At 41.3% G+C, this 16,873-nt stretch overlaps 1 protein-coding gene across 1 annotated transcript; it reads left to right on the top strand.

The window, feature by feature from the left end:
* The first annotated feature begins 246 nt into the window (after nucleotides 1-246).
* Nucleotides 247-14,317, top strand: LOC125427289 (ropporin-1). The gene is made up of 6 exons (XM_048486504.1): nucleotides 247-352; nucleotides 2,983-3,109; nucleotides 3,971-4,088; nucleotides 8,807-8,968; nucleotides 12,463-12,638; nucleotides 14,178-14,317. The coding sequence occupies exons 2-6, from the start codon at nucleotides 2,994-2,996 to the stop codon at nucleotides 14,242-14,244; spliced, it is 639 nt and encodes a 212-aa protein (XP_048342461.1). The 5' UTR covers nucleotides 247-352; nucleotides 2,983-2,993; the 3' UTR covers nucleotides 14,245-14,317.
* Nucleotides 14,318-16,873: the final 2,556 nt, after the last annotated feature.

The raw sequence follows: 16,873 nt of genomic DNA on the forward strand, positions 1-16,873 counted from the left end.
CCTTTCAGACACAGAAGCGCTGAAAGATGTCTGCCTTCCACATGTTTGAGGCTTCTTGGCCCCTCCCTATGAAATTCCAGTTCTCCACTGAGAACTCTGTGATCTTTTCATATCTCGTGCCCCACACTTATTGGTTGCAAGTGCAACTGACAGAACCAGTGCCTTTATGAGGTAAGCGTTTGGGTTGCTAGGATATCTAGAGCTGCAGTTAAACAAAGGGCCCATGCCTGACTTCATGCAAGGGCCCGTCTTGGGTGTAAGCAGTGCGAAGACCCCGATACCGCCTGGTGTGACAGTCCCAAATCAACAGCTGGGTGATCTTCAAAAAGAGGCTGAGTCTCCTCAGCCTCCGGTAACTGAGAAAAAAATGGGGGCAGAATTCTTAACCCACTGAGCTTATTCCTGGCAGCAAACACAGCTGTTGGGTGTGAAATCATTGAAAGGACTAGGGATAAATTGGCATTAAGGGAGAAGGTGTCAGATGACAACAGTTGGCAAAGTGTGGGTGGATCTGATAGAGAATAGTGGGAGTGGGATGGACCAGTAATCACAATGTGTGTGCGTGAGAGTTGAGTCAGTGGTGATTACTAAATGTGCCATGTAACTGCTTTGGTAAGCCGCTCATTTCTTGCAAATCCCCCAGCCTAACTAAGAACTTTTCATTTCCTTGCATTCTTTTTTATTTCCAGACATTTTGGGCAGGTTGATTTGACTATTATACAAACTTCTCCAAGGCCCATTTTTCTATACAGATGAGGCCAGGTTTTTTATCAACAGCAAATCTGAATATAAGTTATAATATAATGTGCTTCATAGCAATCAAGCAACTGCTGTCTTCTGCATAATGCACTTAAGTAAGAGGACAAACATATAAATGCCCTTCTCTAAAAAGTGGGCTTTTTATGTTTAACATGGGGCTTTTCTGTATTCTCATTTTCTTTGCTTGTAGCATCTGCTGCGCAATGCGAGTCAAATATGCAACATTGCAAGATTTTTTGTACGAACATATTTTCTCAAGCTCCGCTTTCACTTTCTATTCTCCCTGCAGCAAGTGAGACCATTTCTAGCACAAATTTAATTTTGCTTTGCAGACAGAGCAGGCAGAGTTGCCAATGAACACAGCTTTGTCCTGGACCTCCTTCCTCTGCCCAAAGCCAGCCCACCTCATTTCACTCCTCCACACTCCCTCATGCTGTTTTGCACACTTCCCCCTCTGTCTCTCTAAATGCTTGTTTTGATACATCAATAGGGACAACACAAGCAGGGTCTCTCTCTGGCTCCATCTCATCACCCCTGCTGTGCTTCTGCCCTCTCTGATGATCGGGAGGCAGTGGCATAGCACCAACAGGGTGGGGGGGTGAGATCCCTGGAGTCGCACCTGTGTAGGGGCATGACTGGGGTGTGGAGGGGGTGTTCCGGGGTGGGGCAGGTGTGGCGGGCACAAGGCGCACACGTGCCCCGGGCAGTGTTTCTCCTTGATCCGCCCCTGTCAGCAGGACATTTTAAAAACTGTCTTTCAGACAAGCTTCTATTTTTAAAACAATCTTTTATCTTTGGCTTTTGCAAAGGAACAACAAAAGCAGGATCTCTCTTTGTCTCTACCCTACCTCCCCTGCTCTGCTTCTGGCCTCCCCAATGACTTTTTGCAACTTTATTTCAAACAAGACTGTATTTAAAAACAATTTTCTTGGTTGCAACAGTGGCAGGAAAAGAGAGAGAGAGAAGGAGAGACAGTGTGTGTGTGTGTTGAGGGCAAAAGAGGGGGATCTAGCACATGGTCCCTTTCTTTAGCAGTGTGTAGTTCAGGGAATGGCTTTGCTTCTTTCTTTTTTGGGGGGGGGGGGAAGGGGCTACAATATCAATATACTTGCCATCACAGATATATTGTTATAAATGCAATTTAATGCACTTTAACAAAGATCTGTGATGAGATCTAAGAGGAGTTGATGGGTAGAGTTAGCTGCAGAAGAGAAGCTGCAGAGGCCCATTGAGACCAGCAAGCTAGCTGCAGAGAACTGCTCCTTGCATGTAAACAGAAAAACGCAAGGAGCCCCCTCTGCAAGCCCACTGCACACTGACGAGCCCCTGAAGAGTCCTGAGGTAAGGTTTCTATGTGTAATGGGTTTGTGTGTCTCTGTTGCTTTGGGGTTTTTTTTCTTTTCCATGGATGTTTTCCTCCCTCTAGTGGTTTATCTGAAATTACATCACTGTACATACAGCATAAAAACTTGCAGATTTAAACTGAACATACAATAATGTAATATTGAATTGGCCACTAGAGGAAGCAAAACACATGTGAAAAAGACCCCCCACCCCGACAGCCCTCCCTGAAGCAATAGCGACCCACAAGCAAAGAAAAGGAGAATGTGGAAGAGCCCATGATGGGATCTAGGTTCTTTGACAGAATGACAGATAAGTCATAGAATATGAAAGAATAAGAATCACCATTTTAGGATACATTCTACATGCTTGAGAGAACTGCTACCAGCAAGCCCAGTAAGCACCCTGCATGATAATATAGTCCAGAAACCTGCGCAATTCACTATACAACTGAGGAGAGAAGAATTCCATAATAGCAGAAGTTTGAAAAATGCTAATGTATACCATTATGTGCAAAGATCCACACAAAAACTACCAAAAATAAAAGGGGAGTAACAATTTTGCAGTAGGATCAACCAAACAATCATACAAGAGTATGCAAGCCGTTTTAAGAGGCAACAAAACAAAAAAGTTATATGGAAATAGTTACTAAAGTGAAATAGCTATTAGCAAAAATCTGTATGATTTTGTTCCACTACTTCCCATTTTGATTTCTCAGCATTTTTAAGGCACCATCTTGGCTGCTCAGTTAGGTTGCTACATAAACTTACTGGTTAACAGAAATTCTACCAACAGGTTAATTGTTTTTGTTCATAGGTAATTTTGATTTCTTTTTCCAATCTGTCCAGATAAGATTACAAAATTGCTTTTTTTTTCTAACAGGCACAGTAATTATGCCGCAAACAGACAAACAAATAAGCATCCCTCCGGAGCTTCCAGATTTGCTGAAGCAGTTTACAAAAGCTGCTATTCGGACTCAGCCTCCAGATCTGATACAATGGTCTGCAGAGTAAGTTCAGTATTTCCTCTAAAATATTTTTGCTTAAATCCATTACATTACAGTTTTACTTCTAGAATTCCAAGTGCAATGTGATTTTTATCACTGCAAGGTAGTTATCAGAAAACAATGGGCACTTTGTTTTCCCTTACTGGTTGATATACTGTATTTATACAACTTTCATGAAGTAGTAGTTCTAGCTCATGATATATGTTGGCACAAAGAGCCATGAGCACAGTGAACTTTGGAAGAAAAGTCTCCCCAAAACTCTGATAGCATGGTAAAGGTCAAACCTGAAAAATCTGCATTCCCCTAAAAATGACATGCTGAGTTTTGATTTCATGAAGCATTTACAAATTCCTTATACTAATAATAAATGAAAAGGGGAGAGGGGGAGAGAGAATGCCACAAAAGTATAGAATACCAAGCCTTTATATCAATTATTCATCACCACTACCAGCAAGCCTGAATAATAGCCCATTTCAAATACAGTAATGAGACATGAATTTGGTTCCTACTGGAAACAAGAATAGTTGAGCAAAAAAAAAAATTAAGGCATTTTTGTTTATAGATTTTTTAAAAAAAACTATATCTGTTGTTATTTGTTTCTGTTATAGTATGTTTTTCAAGATACGGTTTTAATTTTGATTTTTCTGTCATCCACATTTCTCCAAGAAGCTCAAGATTGCATGCATGGGATTGTCCCATTACGTTGTGAATTTTGGGGTTTTTTATTTTGACCCACTTAAGAAGACTAATTTGTGATCTATTTGTTTTGTAAATAAAATAAAGTGTGTTAAAATTATTAAGCAAAAAATCCTGGTCCTTTTTATAGGATAAAAACACAAGAATCTGTTTTGTCTTTCCGTCCAGTTACTTTGGTGCCATGGCCCGTGGAGAGGTTCCTCCAGTAAGAGAGCGAACAGACAGGGTCCCTTTATCAAACTGGGCAGAACTTACTCCTGAGCTCTTGAAGGTCTTACACCAGAGAGTAAGAAACATCTCCTTTCCATTTTGGGGCAAGTACATGAGGCTGAGTGTTTGTATGCATATTTATCCATTATTTCATACCGGTAATGAAACTACAGTACCTATATTTCTGATTCATGCTATGCTTGTAGTGTTCTACTTCCTTCTTTATTCACTTGGTGCAATGAATTCAGAGAGGATACAAGTATAGGTGTGAAGACATGAGGAGGGAATGGAAAACAATGTAAACAGTTTTTCCCCATTTTTTCTGAATTTTCTAAAAAAAAGTCTAGCAAAAAAATTGGGAAATTTGGGTGAGCACTGGGGAAAAAACCTCCTAATAAATATTTTCTTTGAAATAAGTAAAATGATTTTAAAACAAGATTTTACTCACAGAAATGTATAGCACACAAAAATGTATAGCAAATAGATAGCATTCAGTTTTTGCAGTGGAATAATCAGGACCGTTGGGGGAGCATTGAAACAGAACTATCTTGTTTCTCTTAGAATAAGATAAATGTGCTAAAATAGCATGGGTGCAGCAGTTTGCAGCTCATTTAATATTGAGTGTATTTGCAGTTTTGCTTGTTGAAAACTAACAGAGCAATCCTAAGGACTGCCTGTGCCACTGTGGCCAGCTATGGCCTGTGGCGCCACTAGTCTACTGCCCAAAAGGTTTGGTTAGGCAACAGCCACCAGGAAAAAGAGTATCTGGGATTTTGAGGCCACAGTCATGTCTGTGTCCCCAGCCACTGTCCCAACCAGGTATTGTGTTGCAATGGCTGGCCTGCGATGGACAGGGCAGGCTGGGAGGCCTGTCACTGCACTAGTCACAGGCAAAGGGTGTGGTTAAGGGTGCTGGTTCCATACCTGTGACACATTCCTCACCTCGCTGTCATTCGAGTCCCAGAGCAAACTTTTTGTGCACAGAGAACGTCATTCTAAATCCATTCTGCACTCATTGTTAACTTTTTGTGTGAGAATGGATTTTAACATAACCCATGCAAGTCAATTGCCTTTCCTGGCTCCCAATATATCCAATGGACATTCCAGCATATCCCATTGTTCCCAATGGGTAATCTTGTCAGTTTTAATACATCCGCTCTCAAGGCACAAAGTCCTTGATGTACCATGTGACTTCCAGGTGTCTGGCAGCTGCTGCCACAGACCTTACCAACCTCTCCATGCCCCTGAAGAAAGAATCCCTCCCTGATGGTAGATCTCCCACTCAATTACGACTTCAGGGCCCCATCACGGGCTCCAAATCCTTTGCTACAGTATCCAGGATCTAAGTCAGCTGCCTGCCTTCCCTACTAGTGTCTTCCCACACCCAACTCCAAAGACATAAAATCTTCGTGCTGCATTGTATTCCCCCAACCATTGTTATCCCCAGAGATATCTCCTCAACTGTCTTTCCCTGGGTGAAAGAGCCCCCCTTCTTAGAGCAGGCATACATTTATTTACCTCATTCATATCCCGTCTTTCTGGCCAATGGGGATGCAAAGTGGTTGACACTGTTGTCCTTTTCCCACCCTGTTTTATCCTCACACCAATCCTATGGGGGAGGTTAGGCTCAGTCTCTGTGACAAGCCCAAGGTCACCCACCTAGCTTCCACACCACGAGTGGGGATTTCACCCTGAAGCTCCTAGATCTTATTCTGACCTCTTATCACCATACCACAGTGGCTCTTCCACCCATGTCAACCACTGGCCCATCCCCCCCTTCACATAGCAGCCAGTAAACTGAGCGGGAGGGAAGTAGATGGAAGGTCATCCTTAGCAGTGCTTCTGAGCCTCTGCTATGTTTGGTACATAACCATGAGGGGGACCAGCGGCACATGTGCAACCATCCAGAGCCACCCTAGAGACCCAAGAGACCTCCCTCTTGGATGTGTCATCAGCCAGCATTCAGAGGGGGTCACCAATGGGGTGGGGAAGGAGTGGGGAAGCAGCTCTTGTCAGAATCAGACAGAGATACAGCTGTGGAACAAGCTGGACTTTATTGAACTGCCAATCATGGTGAGGCCTGATGACTCAAGCTGCCATCTCTTTGGAGCCATAGGGATATGGGTCTGAGCATTCCCTGGCATGCCCTGTGTCTCAGTAGGGTGGAGTTGCAGGTGGAGTTCAGAAGGGCTGGCTGGCTCAACACCTCACTCCAGGAGGCAGGCTAGGACAGCAGACTGAGCAGAGAGTGTGGGGGGAACAGTACTAACTATGCCCAAAAGTCTTCCTGTTGAATTCCCATCTGCAGGAAAGCAAAACAGAGATGTATGTAGTGACAGTTGCCAGGAGTCCCTTTCTGGGTGCAGCCATGTCTGTCATGTGCGTCCACGGAAGCTTGTATTAAGAATCATATATTAGCAATCCTATTTACATGCCCCATATATAAACATACAGTGGATGTGTATATTTATGTGCATGCATACAGAAGAACACTGAGAATGGTAAAGCACGAAGAACAGCACAATAATATTCTCTAGAGGACAAATAAACCTGGGAGGAAGGGAGAAGAACAATTAAACAGGATCCCATTTTTACTCCCTGTCTCCATATTTCGTAATGTTTCTTCACCCTGATCCAAGTAAGCAACTTTCCATGAGGCTATCATTACTTAAACAGAGACCACAGGGAAACTGTATGTGGTGATTCCATCTGTTTGTACTTCTGCTCACAATATGGATGCTTATTCAAACCCAAGATCAAGTGCACATAGCACACAGATGGGCTGCATCTGCACTCATTCAGAGACATATATAATTTCCACCTGTTTCTGATCTGGTAAATGAAACATGCAGAGAAGCTACCTTTCCTAGATTAGCATGTCTGGCTTCAATAAACCATCTTTTAAAAAAACAGTACCAGGCCCCCTGCTCAAGCAGAGGAGCAGCATCTAGTCTCCTATTGGGCATACCAAACTCAAGGTGACACCTGTTATTTTCCTGGAATTACATCTATCTCCTGAATACAGGTTGTGTGCTAAGACTGGAGTCATACACCACATGTATGACTAAAAAAATATAAGATAAGGTTCCCTAACTGAACCTGAAACATGCTGACTTTTTAGCAATTACATTGGTATGAATGCCAACAGAGCCAGAAAGTACAATGGTTTCACAGTGTACGAACAGGAAATATGGTTGCACAAACTTCATTTCAAAATAGCTGTCCTGAAAGGTTCATTGAAATAAGCAGTATTTGACATACACTGAATAATTATTGTAGCAAACATGACTTCACAGCCTTTTAGGCTCAAAGTAGACGTTTAAAAAGACTCAGACTATTATTCAACACTCATTTCGCAAAGTCAGACAACAGCTGTGGGGAACAGATTTTCCATGCACCACTGGGGTCTAATTCAGAACGGGACCTCAGCACAGAGGAAGAAGGGGCTTCAGACTTCTCCCCTACACCATTCTCTTGACCCAAAATGGTCCCATGGGGTACAGGCCTCCCAGTAGGGCTAATAACATCCTCTAGGACCATTTCAGGTCAAGAAAATGACACAGAGAAAGGCTGAAACCTGTATTCCACCTATGTTAGGGTACCAGTCTGAACTACGCCCTGTTGCACTAGGGAAATTAGTTCCATACAGCTGATTGTGGGGAACGAAAATCAAGTCAGGGGAATTCAACTGACCCATTTAAAAAGGCACATCTAGCACGGGTCAAAGCACATAGTGTAACTACAAAAAAAAAGTACACAGATTTTATTAAACAATTTAGCAGTCAAATCCATACCAACATTTGCAAGTGCTGATTACTGCATACTGGTACCTGTGCGATCTGCTGAATTCACATTTAATGTAATTTCATCATTCAAATACGTCAATAATAATTTTAAAATCCTAGCAGTACATTCTCCAAAATCAGAATCAGAGTCTTAATTTCAAGGGCTAGGACATATTTTATTTACAGCAACAAAATTTACAACACTTCACCCCCCGCCACCCCCATCCCACCCCAGAAAAAGCTGGTCTGGGTAAAGCACTTTCTTCTCTTTCAGTAGGAAAATGGTCCCTCATCTATTCAGCCAGGCCCCCAAACAAAAAATCCTGCCGCAGCCAAATGGGCGATACAATTAAAAGCATTGGAAAAACAAACTCCTGGTTCAGCTGTAGTAAGAACCTGTGCCCTTAGTATCTTCAGCTCAGAGGAAGTCAAGTTAATATAGTGGAGATTATAGACTCCAACACATTTCAGAAGGCCTGACTGTGGTTTGTGCTGTTTGGCAGTCCATTATCTAGGGTCCATCCTCAGCATCAGACATTTACATTTGCCAGAGTCTTGATAAATGAACATATATGCAATGATCTTCTACTCATCCCTCTACTAGAAAAGCCCTAATTTGACTGTCTTCTGTTTGAAAAATACAAAAAGAATACATCATAGTTATACCATGACCCTTAATGCTAGCTCTGTACAACAGGACTTCTTCAAAACTGCTGAAAACTTTATAATCTATACCCCTTTTTTGCTTTGATGCAGTGATAAACAACCAGAGACCTAGAAACCAGTGTGTTCCTTGCAAAAACATATTTAGGCTTGTAGAAATATGCAGATCTGCTCAGCTATATCTCACGTATACGATTGCTTTTCTGTTCTAGAGAGTTATTAAAATGGCTGCTGGTTCTGAAACTCTTAAGATAAAGATCGTAGCTCATAAGAACAACCAGACCTGTAAAAAGGAAGAAAAATAAACAATTGCTAATGGATACTGTTACTGATTATTTCCTTCTAGGTGGGTGGAAGGTTGATAGTCCATGTAGACGAGCTAGCCCAGATGTGGAAGGTGCTCAATCTCCCTACAGATTTGTTTGAGAGTGTTATGAATGTTGGGCGTTTTACTGAAGAAATTGAATGGCTCAAGTTTTTAGCTCTGGCCTGTAGCTCTCTTGGAGTTGTAAGTACACTTACAGTCCTTAAATAATTGACCTTAAATTTATGTATCATTTTAACTCTGAAGAGGAACAACTTATATTTGTATCTAGGACAGGTTCCAATCACAGTCCATAAACCATATATTCCGGCATGTCAGGACCTTAAGAGTATCCCACCCCCCACTCTGGCAAAAAAAAAATTTCTACAGACCCAAGCATGAAACAACTGAAGGTTTGCTGAGTTCCTGTAAAAAAGTACTAATTGGACATCCTAAAAGGGAAAAAAACTCTCGGTTTATTATTTGTACTTTCTCTGGCTTCACCCATTTCATGTTACAAACCAACCCAGCAAGTACATCTGCTGCTAAAGGTATAAACACAATAATTCTCCAGCAACTCTCCAACATGTAAGGAATCCAATGGGGTAAATGTGGCCCCTAGGGAAGAAGAAGCCAGTTTGGGACTGCAACTCAGAAGCAGAAACTATTATTATTTTATTATTATTTTATTCAATTTGGTATATCGCCCCATCCCCGGAGGGCTCAGTGTAGCCACTTAACTTCAAGAAAGAGCAGTGATCCCCCCCCCCAAAAGACTGCTGTTATGGGAGAGTTAAGAGGTTTATTTGGAAAATTGTCTTGGATTCCCTATACCTTGGAGGATTGTTATATTTGGCAGGTGGTCGGCAGGAGGTCAGTTTGTGTACACCTGCCCTCAGATTTAGCAACAAATTGGAGGTTTATGGACATTATTGTGTATTTAAACTGTATAGTTCCATCAAGTTCATTAATTAAGTTTACAAAACCAATAGTTTTCCACTTCTTTTACAGTAATGGGGACAGTTCAGAATTATACTGAAATTATATTAGTAATTTAATATTTAGTGGAACATTCCAAAGCAAAACTTGCAGCAACATATTTTATCATTTAAACATTTACTGCACAGACCTAACACTGTTTTCTCCAAAGAAGAAGAAGAGTTTGGATTTATAACCCCCCCCCCTTACTCTCCTGTAAGGAGACTCCAAGGGGCTTACAATCTCCTCCCCCCCCCCCCCACACACACAACAAACACCCTGTCGATAAAGGTAGATTGGCTGGTGGGTGGGAAGAAGAGAAGGAAACAGGAATAGAGGAGAGACTTGGGGGCTTTCAAGAGAGGGAAATACTTAATAGTGGGGTGGGGGGAAATAGTATGTCCCCCCAAGTCCTTGTGGGCTCACCTTTTGTTTTGACTAAACCACATGTATCAGGATTAGCTGTTTCTGTTATCAGCAAGCTTTTCCATTGTGAAACCACTACATCTATTATATGCTTGGTCCAGCCTATGTAGTAGCTGATTACACAGGGTGTTGTTGTTTTTCCAATCAGGTTGCCGCTGACTTATAGATACTCCATAGAGTTTTCAAGGCAAGAGGTATTCAGAAGTGGTTTGCCATTGCCTGGCTCTGTGTAGCAGCAAGTGTTCTTTGGTGGTCTCCCATTAACCAGGCTGAACCTGCTTTGCTTGTAAGACCTGGCAAGATCAGTCTAGCCTGCACTATTCAGGTCATAGTTACACAGCATGAAAGAGGCCACAGAACTGAAATACTGGGCCTGTGTTTAGGGCAGCAGTGATTTATAGAAGTACTGGTCCTACAAGACCCAGAAAATGTTGTAATTTCTTTTCAAATGTCCATTATATTTGTATTAATGTAGACAGGACTAGGGAAAGCCTCTATCAAAGCAAGTTAATCTATTATATTTTTGTTTCTTTCACTTTCCTCAGACTATTTTACTAAAGGCAGCATTTGTGAACCTGGCATGTTTGTATTTGTGAATCCATCTGTTCCTGCAGTTTATTCCTCATCTGAAGTCATAATCTTGTATTTGTAACATTACAGTTAGCTGCTGTGGAGATAATTCTGATTTCACAGAAGATTTTGACTTCAGGTGAGCAAAAAATAAAAAGCAGATGGAGGGAATAGACTTTGATTTGTGGGGGAAGGGAATGTTCCCTTTCATGTACATGTACCCAATCATATATAACTTCCAAGCTAAAAATCAGAATTTATACAATACACTTGTAATTTCTTGATCCCTACATATTTATAGGAGCAACAAAATTGTATATGCTTTCTTCTTCTCAATCTTTGCCTCCCTTTCACTGATCCTCCCCTGATTCTACTACAGAATCTGAATTCTTAGGAGAAGAGGAATTATCCCCATCATACCTTTTTTTCCAAATTTATAATGATTATCTAATGTTTTCTTAATGCAGTATTTGCACATTTGCTGGCCAAACTTTTACAGAATTTTAAAATGTTTAATATTGCTTAAACAGGCTGAGAACAAATCACAGCTTCTATTGAGCAAAAGGGAACAGGAAAGGAGTAGTAATTTCCTGGAATGAACCTACTCAGGGCATAACTAATGCTATACTGCTCCTAGGTATGTCTCCAAGTTGCATTACCAGATTTGGTTTGGGAGTTTTGTGCTTCTAAAAACACGCAGTCTAGATTTAAATGGGGACTCTAGCACAGAAGAAAGGAGCTCACACCTTCTCCCCTGTAGTTTTCCCAACGTGAATTGGCCCTGGCTGTTTGTCCCACTGAGGAAACTTAACTTGTATCCCATAAATACATGTTAAATTTCCCTAACAGGGCAAATAGTGGTTTTATTTCAATCAGAAAAATGTCATTGGGGGGCAGGGAACTAAGCCCTCTGTCATGCATCAGGGTTCTGATTCTAACTAGTCCTACGTGCACCTGGGAAGCACAAAACTCCCATCCTACATCTGTTGATCCTATGTGGAGACATAGATATTTTTTATAAAACTGGGGCCGGGGGGGCGGGGTATGTGTGCCACAATGCAGCACATATTTAGGTATGTTTGAGCCCACTTAAATCAATGGATTAATTAACTGAACTGCATCCATTAGGCTCCATTCACAGCACAGTATTAAAGGTAATTACAATTAAACTGTATATCTGTCTTGCTAATTCAACTCAATACTGATGTTCGTTGAGAGTTATTTACCCTAAACTGTGGGAACTAAATTTTTATGAAGATTCGCTTTCAATCCTTAGCTGAGTCACAAAACAATGATCTCAGAAGCCTGCAAGTACCCTAATCAGATCTACAATTGATTATCCAAATTACTACACTTGATCTTAGCCAAGCACCCCACCCAAATTACTTGGGGTATAACTTTTTAAATCAGGATTGCAGCTGTTTGTATTTCTAGAAATAGGGGGTTGATCCAGATAGCTTTTTCTTCTGGTCTTGCAAGAAGAATGGGTTAAGATTTTTGCCAATTCCCCTTCTGCAATGCAGAACCCATACTGTACCTCACAATGTTCTCCAGAGCTCCACAACCTCCAGGAACTATTTTTGAGGAGCATAGCAAGCTGTAAGAAAGTAGTAGCAGAAAAGGTCCATTCTATAAACCTACTCCTGCAGTCCTTTGTATCCAACCCATGCTAAGTAGCTGCTTTTTTTTAAAGGCCAAACTTGATACTCTTTTGTTTTTAACAGACTATTGCAAAAACTCTGAAGATAATTTGTGAGGTTTTGTCTAATGAAAATGACGCTGGACCTGCACGCATTCCTTTCAGTACTTTCCAGTTTCTTTACACTTATATTGCTGAAGTTGATGGGGAGATTTCCGCGTCTCATGTCAGTCGAATGTTGAATTACATTGAACAGGAGATGTAAGTACTTCTAATGAATTTACTTAATATGGGTCAAGCCACATGGTGTGTTTACACAATAGCAGCTAACCTTCTATGAAGGTGATATTAGTAAAAGCTACTCTCTCTGTGTTCAAGTAGTAAAGGAGATAGATATAGCAAAGTCACATGAGCCACCCATTTATGAGATTGTGAATGCAAAATTCACAAATTAATAAGAATTATCAGAATTGGCAAAATCCTAGCACTTAATTTAGCAAGCATCAAATGCCATCCCTTAGATTTCTGATTCTGTTGCTTACAGTGCAATCCAGAGTCCTTGACAGGCGGGGGCAGCACTGCTGCAGTGGAACCACACCACATCCAAGGGGACTTTCTGGTGGCACAGGGAGGCAAAACATACAAAAACCTCTCCTTCCAGCTGGAAAGCACTCCTTAGGGCTTAATGAACTCACATCACCCTTCAGGCCCCAGGCACCGGTGGTCCAGTAGGCAGAGCTGGAATGGAAGCCGACTAACATTGTCTCCACTCCCAGCCATGCCTCTGGAAAACCCCCGCTGTGTTGGCAGAGCTGGTGGGGGCGCAGGAGTGCTGACACAGCGCTCTGTTCTGCTTCTGGCCATCATGGAGGGCCACGGCAGGCACTTGCTAACAAATTTGCTGCTCAGGCAGGGTAAGTGTCCTGGGGAGGGCATATCTGGTGCCGCCTGTTGTATTTGTTTCAAATTTAGATTTTATGATGTTGTAATGTTTCTATTTATTCATTTGTTTGTTTATTGTGTATGTTTATGGTAAACTGCCTTGAGTCGCTAAAGATTTGGCAGGATATAAATGAATGAATGAATAAATAAATAAATCTGCCAGTGGGGTGTCGTGTGGTTTCCAGGCTGTATGGCCGTGTTCTAGAAGCATTTTCTCCAGACATTTCACCTGTTGGTGAGCAACACTTTTTCTTGTGCCCACCAAATGTTTTTAGGAACTCAGTGGGGCCAGATAGGACTTTTCCACAACCAAGCTTCTGATTGGTTGAGCAGAATTCTTTAAAAGTTGCTTTGGCTGCAGCCAAGGATTTGCACTATATTACTGAAGTTGAGATGTGACATTTATTCTGTGGCTTTCTCCTCCTCCCGCAGCCATTTTGTTAGGTGTCCACTATGTTATGTCAGAATTCCAAATGTGTCCATATGCTCAAAAAGGTTGTGGACCTCTGGTCTAACTGTGTTTTCAAAATCATAATTGTTCTACCTTTGTTTTAGAGCAAGGGAAGTGTCATTTGTGAAGCAAGCCTTGGTTCAGGATATATATAGCTGCTGACACCTTGTGGCACTGACTTTTAGTACAGTGCCAACTCGTATGTGAGATTATAACTGCTAATAAAAACTCTTCAAATATTATTTAATTACTCCACCTTTTAAAAGGACTATACAACTATAAAATGATTTTCAAAGTGGCTGGAACCATGAATTATGTTATTAAAGTTAGGTATGACAAATGTTCAAATTGTTTAGAATAAGTTTTGATGACTGAGCAAACACATATTTTGTATGTTCTCTATACAGAATTGGACCAGATGGCTTGATCAAAGTGAATGATTTTACCCAGAATCCTCGGGTCAGGCTGGAGTAAGAACTCACGACTGCATCACAGACTACTTTGTTAGAACAAGAAGCCAAAACAGAGGACAGAATAACAGTTACAAATAGGCTAGCCTCTCAGTCTCTTTTTTCCATAACATCTGTTAATAAACAATTTGGCAAAGCAACCAATAAGAAAGATGAAAACATAGATTGAGAGGGTGCCAGTACAGTATTGTACTGTCCACTGTTAACTATCCAGTGTGATGGTTTATACACATTAACACAAATAAATATCAGACTAGCAAATAGTATACAATACTATTATATTAAATATATTTGAGGTCCACCCTTCTCCCCTCTTTTTGCATTTCCAACTATCTAGTGCTGCATGCGAAGTTGATGGGAACTTCACAAATCTCCATCTGTAGTAGAGGACACTAAGGTTGTTTATATGGGTTTCCAAACAAAACAAAGTTTATTACTTTGTACAACAGGTGTTTGGCACATCCTTTGGGTTTGTTTTCCATTACTATTAGCAGCAGCCCACAAAGAGAACCCCCTCCCCAAAACTCCTCCCACTCATGATTGAGTTTGAGGAGAATGGCTAGTAGCAACAGGAAACTATGATGGTGTTTCCCACAGGGGGACAACGTTGTCAGGTTTCTCTGTTGGTGTTGTGGTTGCAGATACTATGCAGTGGCAACAGGGCTTCCACACAGCAGTTGTCCTTGCATTTTCTAAACGCTGGTTTTCCCAGCAGCAGCCATTTCTCCTACATCCATGTACTATTCAGGGATTTTCCAGGGATTTTAAATCAGTAATTAGACATTATTATAATATATGAATCAGACTCTCTGAATTTCCTGCTCTTGTTGATTAAAAAAAGAAAGTCTCTAGCCCCTTTCATTATAAAGTTATAAGTGGAAAGATGTATGACCATAGTGAAAAAGGATAGAGATTTTTAAAATGAAAGCTGGGAATTCAGAGAACCTGATAAACACACCGTTGTAATTATGACCAATTGTTAATTTAAAACAAAAAGCCCCCCTCTGGTGGAAGAGAAATGGTTGCTATGTGTACAGAACAAATTGGGTTCAGCGTAAGAAGCCTCAACTATGGAAAAACCATACCCTGGCTGGTTTTTATAATTAGGCACAAAGACTTAGTGCAAATATTTACTAAAGTGCAAAAAGTGATCAGTGCAAAAAGGTGTAAACAGCACACATTTTCTGTACCAATAATATACAATCCAACTGCTACCAGAAACTATGCAAGACCATTAGTCCAATACACCAGAGTCAGTGACTTAGAGATCCTATTATGAGATCTCAATATTGGCTGTTGGTTTATTGGTCCTTCCAGGACCAAGATCCACTAGTAAGTTCAGCCATCCCAGCAGTGTAGGTTTGTGGTGGTGTCGATTTATAGTCAATTCCTATAATACCTGGTTTGCCGGTCAAAAAAAGGAATCAAATTATTCATCTGGTATGACAGCATCAAATATGCAGGATCAGCACAACACAATCTGCGGTAACCACATTTTGGGAGACCCTTCCTCAGTGGTAGTGTAATAGTCCTTACTGCATCAGGGAGATGTGGGAGTGACTTATCTACTGTTTAACCCTTAAGTCAGCAAGACCTACATTACCATTATAGACCTGCGTTACATTATAGAAGCTGTGGTTGCTAACTTCCAGGCAGGGCCTGGAGTTCTCCTGGAATTTAAACTGTTCAGAACAAAGATCAGTCCCCTGGGAGAAAATTGCTGCTTTGGATGTTACACTGTATGACATTTTATCCTCCTGAAGTCATTTCTCTCTTCCCCACTCTCCACCCTCCTCCGGCTTCACCCCCAAATCTCCAGGAATTTTCCAACATTTTCCCCACATAGCAACTTTCTGCTTTGGATAGACACTCCTTACAACTGTTGAAGTGACTAGTCACAAAAGCTTACCCTGAAATGCATTTCAGCAGCATTTAAAATGTTACTGGACTCCCATTCAATTTTAAGGCAGCAAAAGGCTGGCGCTTTAAAAAGGGTAGCCAGGCCAGGAAGAGAAGGAACGAGAGAAAACTGTGAGGAGCTCGATGGCAAATTTTCATTTGCCTCTGTATTGTGTCTAAAAGGACTATTGCTCGGTAACGCTGTATATTTATAAATGCAGCTAGACAAATGTGTTCATTATTAATGGATTCGATATCTATGCTGAGGTTGGGCGGGGGGGAGGTAACATGACATAACTTTGCAAGAGGATCGAGGATGACGAAAAGTTTAGCACTGGGTCCCGAGACGTACAGTGACTTTACAAGCGGGTCCTTCTTCAGCAAGTTTGGGAACCACAATATGTTAAGACAAAGAGCGGCTGCAGCACATGACAAAATAAGTGTATTTTGCGCAAGAACCCTACAAGACCTTTAAAAGTCCACGAATTCAATGTGGCATAAGGTCTTGACTATGACCACTCGTATTACAATGAAACTGCTAGCTTGTAAGACTTCGGTTCATTCTGTACAGCAATATTTAGAACGAGCTGCAATCTTTATCCGTGAACTCGTTATATGCAATAAATTGCTTGAGTTTGTAGAATAACGGCTAGAACTCACTCCGCCAGAGTCGGGTTACCTCAGCAGCAGCAGCTTCCCCTTGCAGCGCCCGCCCAATGGGAATGAATAATTAA

Source organism: Sphaerodactylus townsendi, linkage group LG02 (genome assembly GCF_021028975.2).
Source record: "Sphaerodactylus townsendi isolate TG3544 linkage group LG02, MPM_Stown_v2.3, whole genome shotgun sequence".
In the NCBI taxonomy this organism is placed as follows: domain Eukaryota; kingdom Metazoa; phylum Chordata; class Lepidosauria; order Squamata; family Sphaerodactylidae; genus Sphaerodactylus; species Sphaerodactylus townsendi.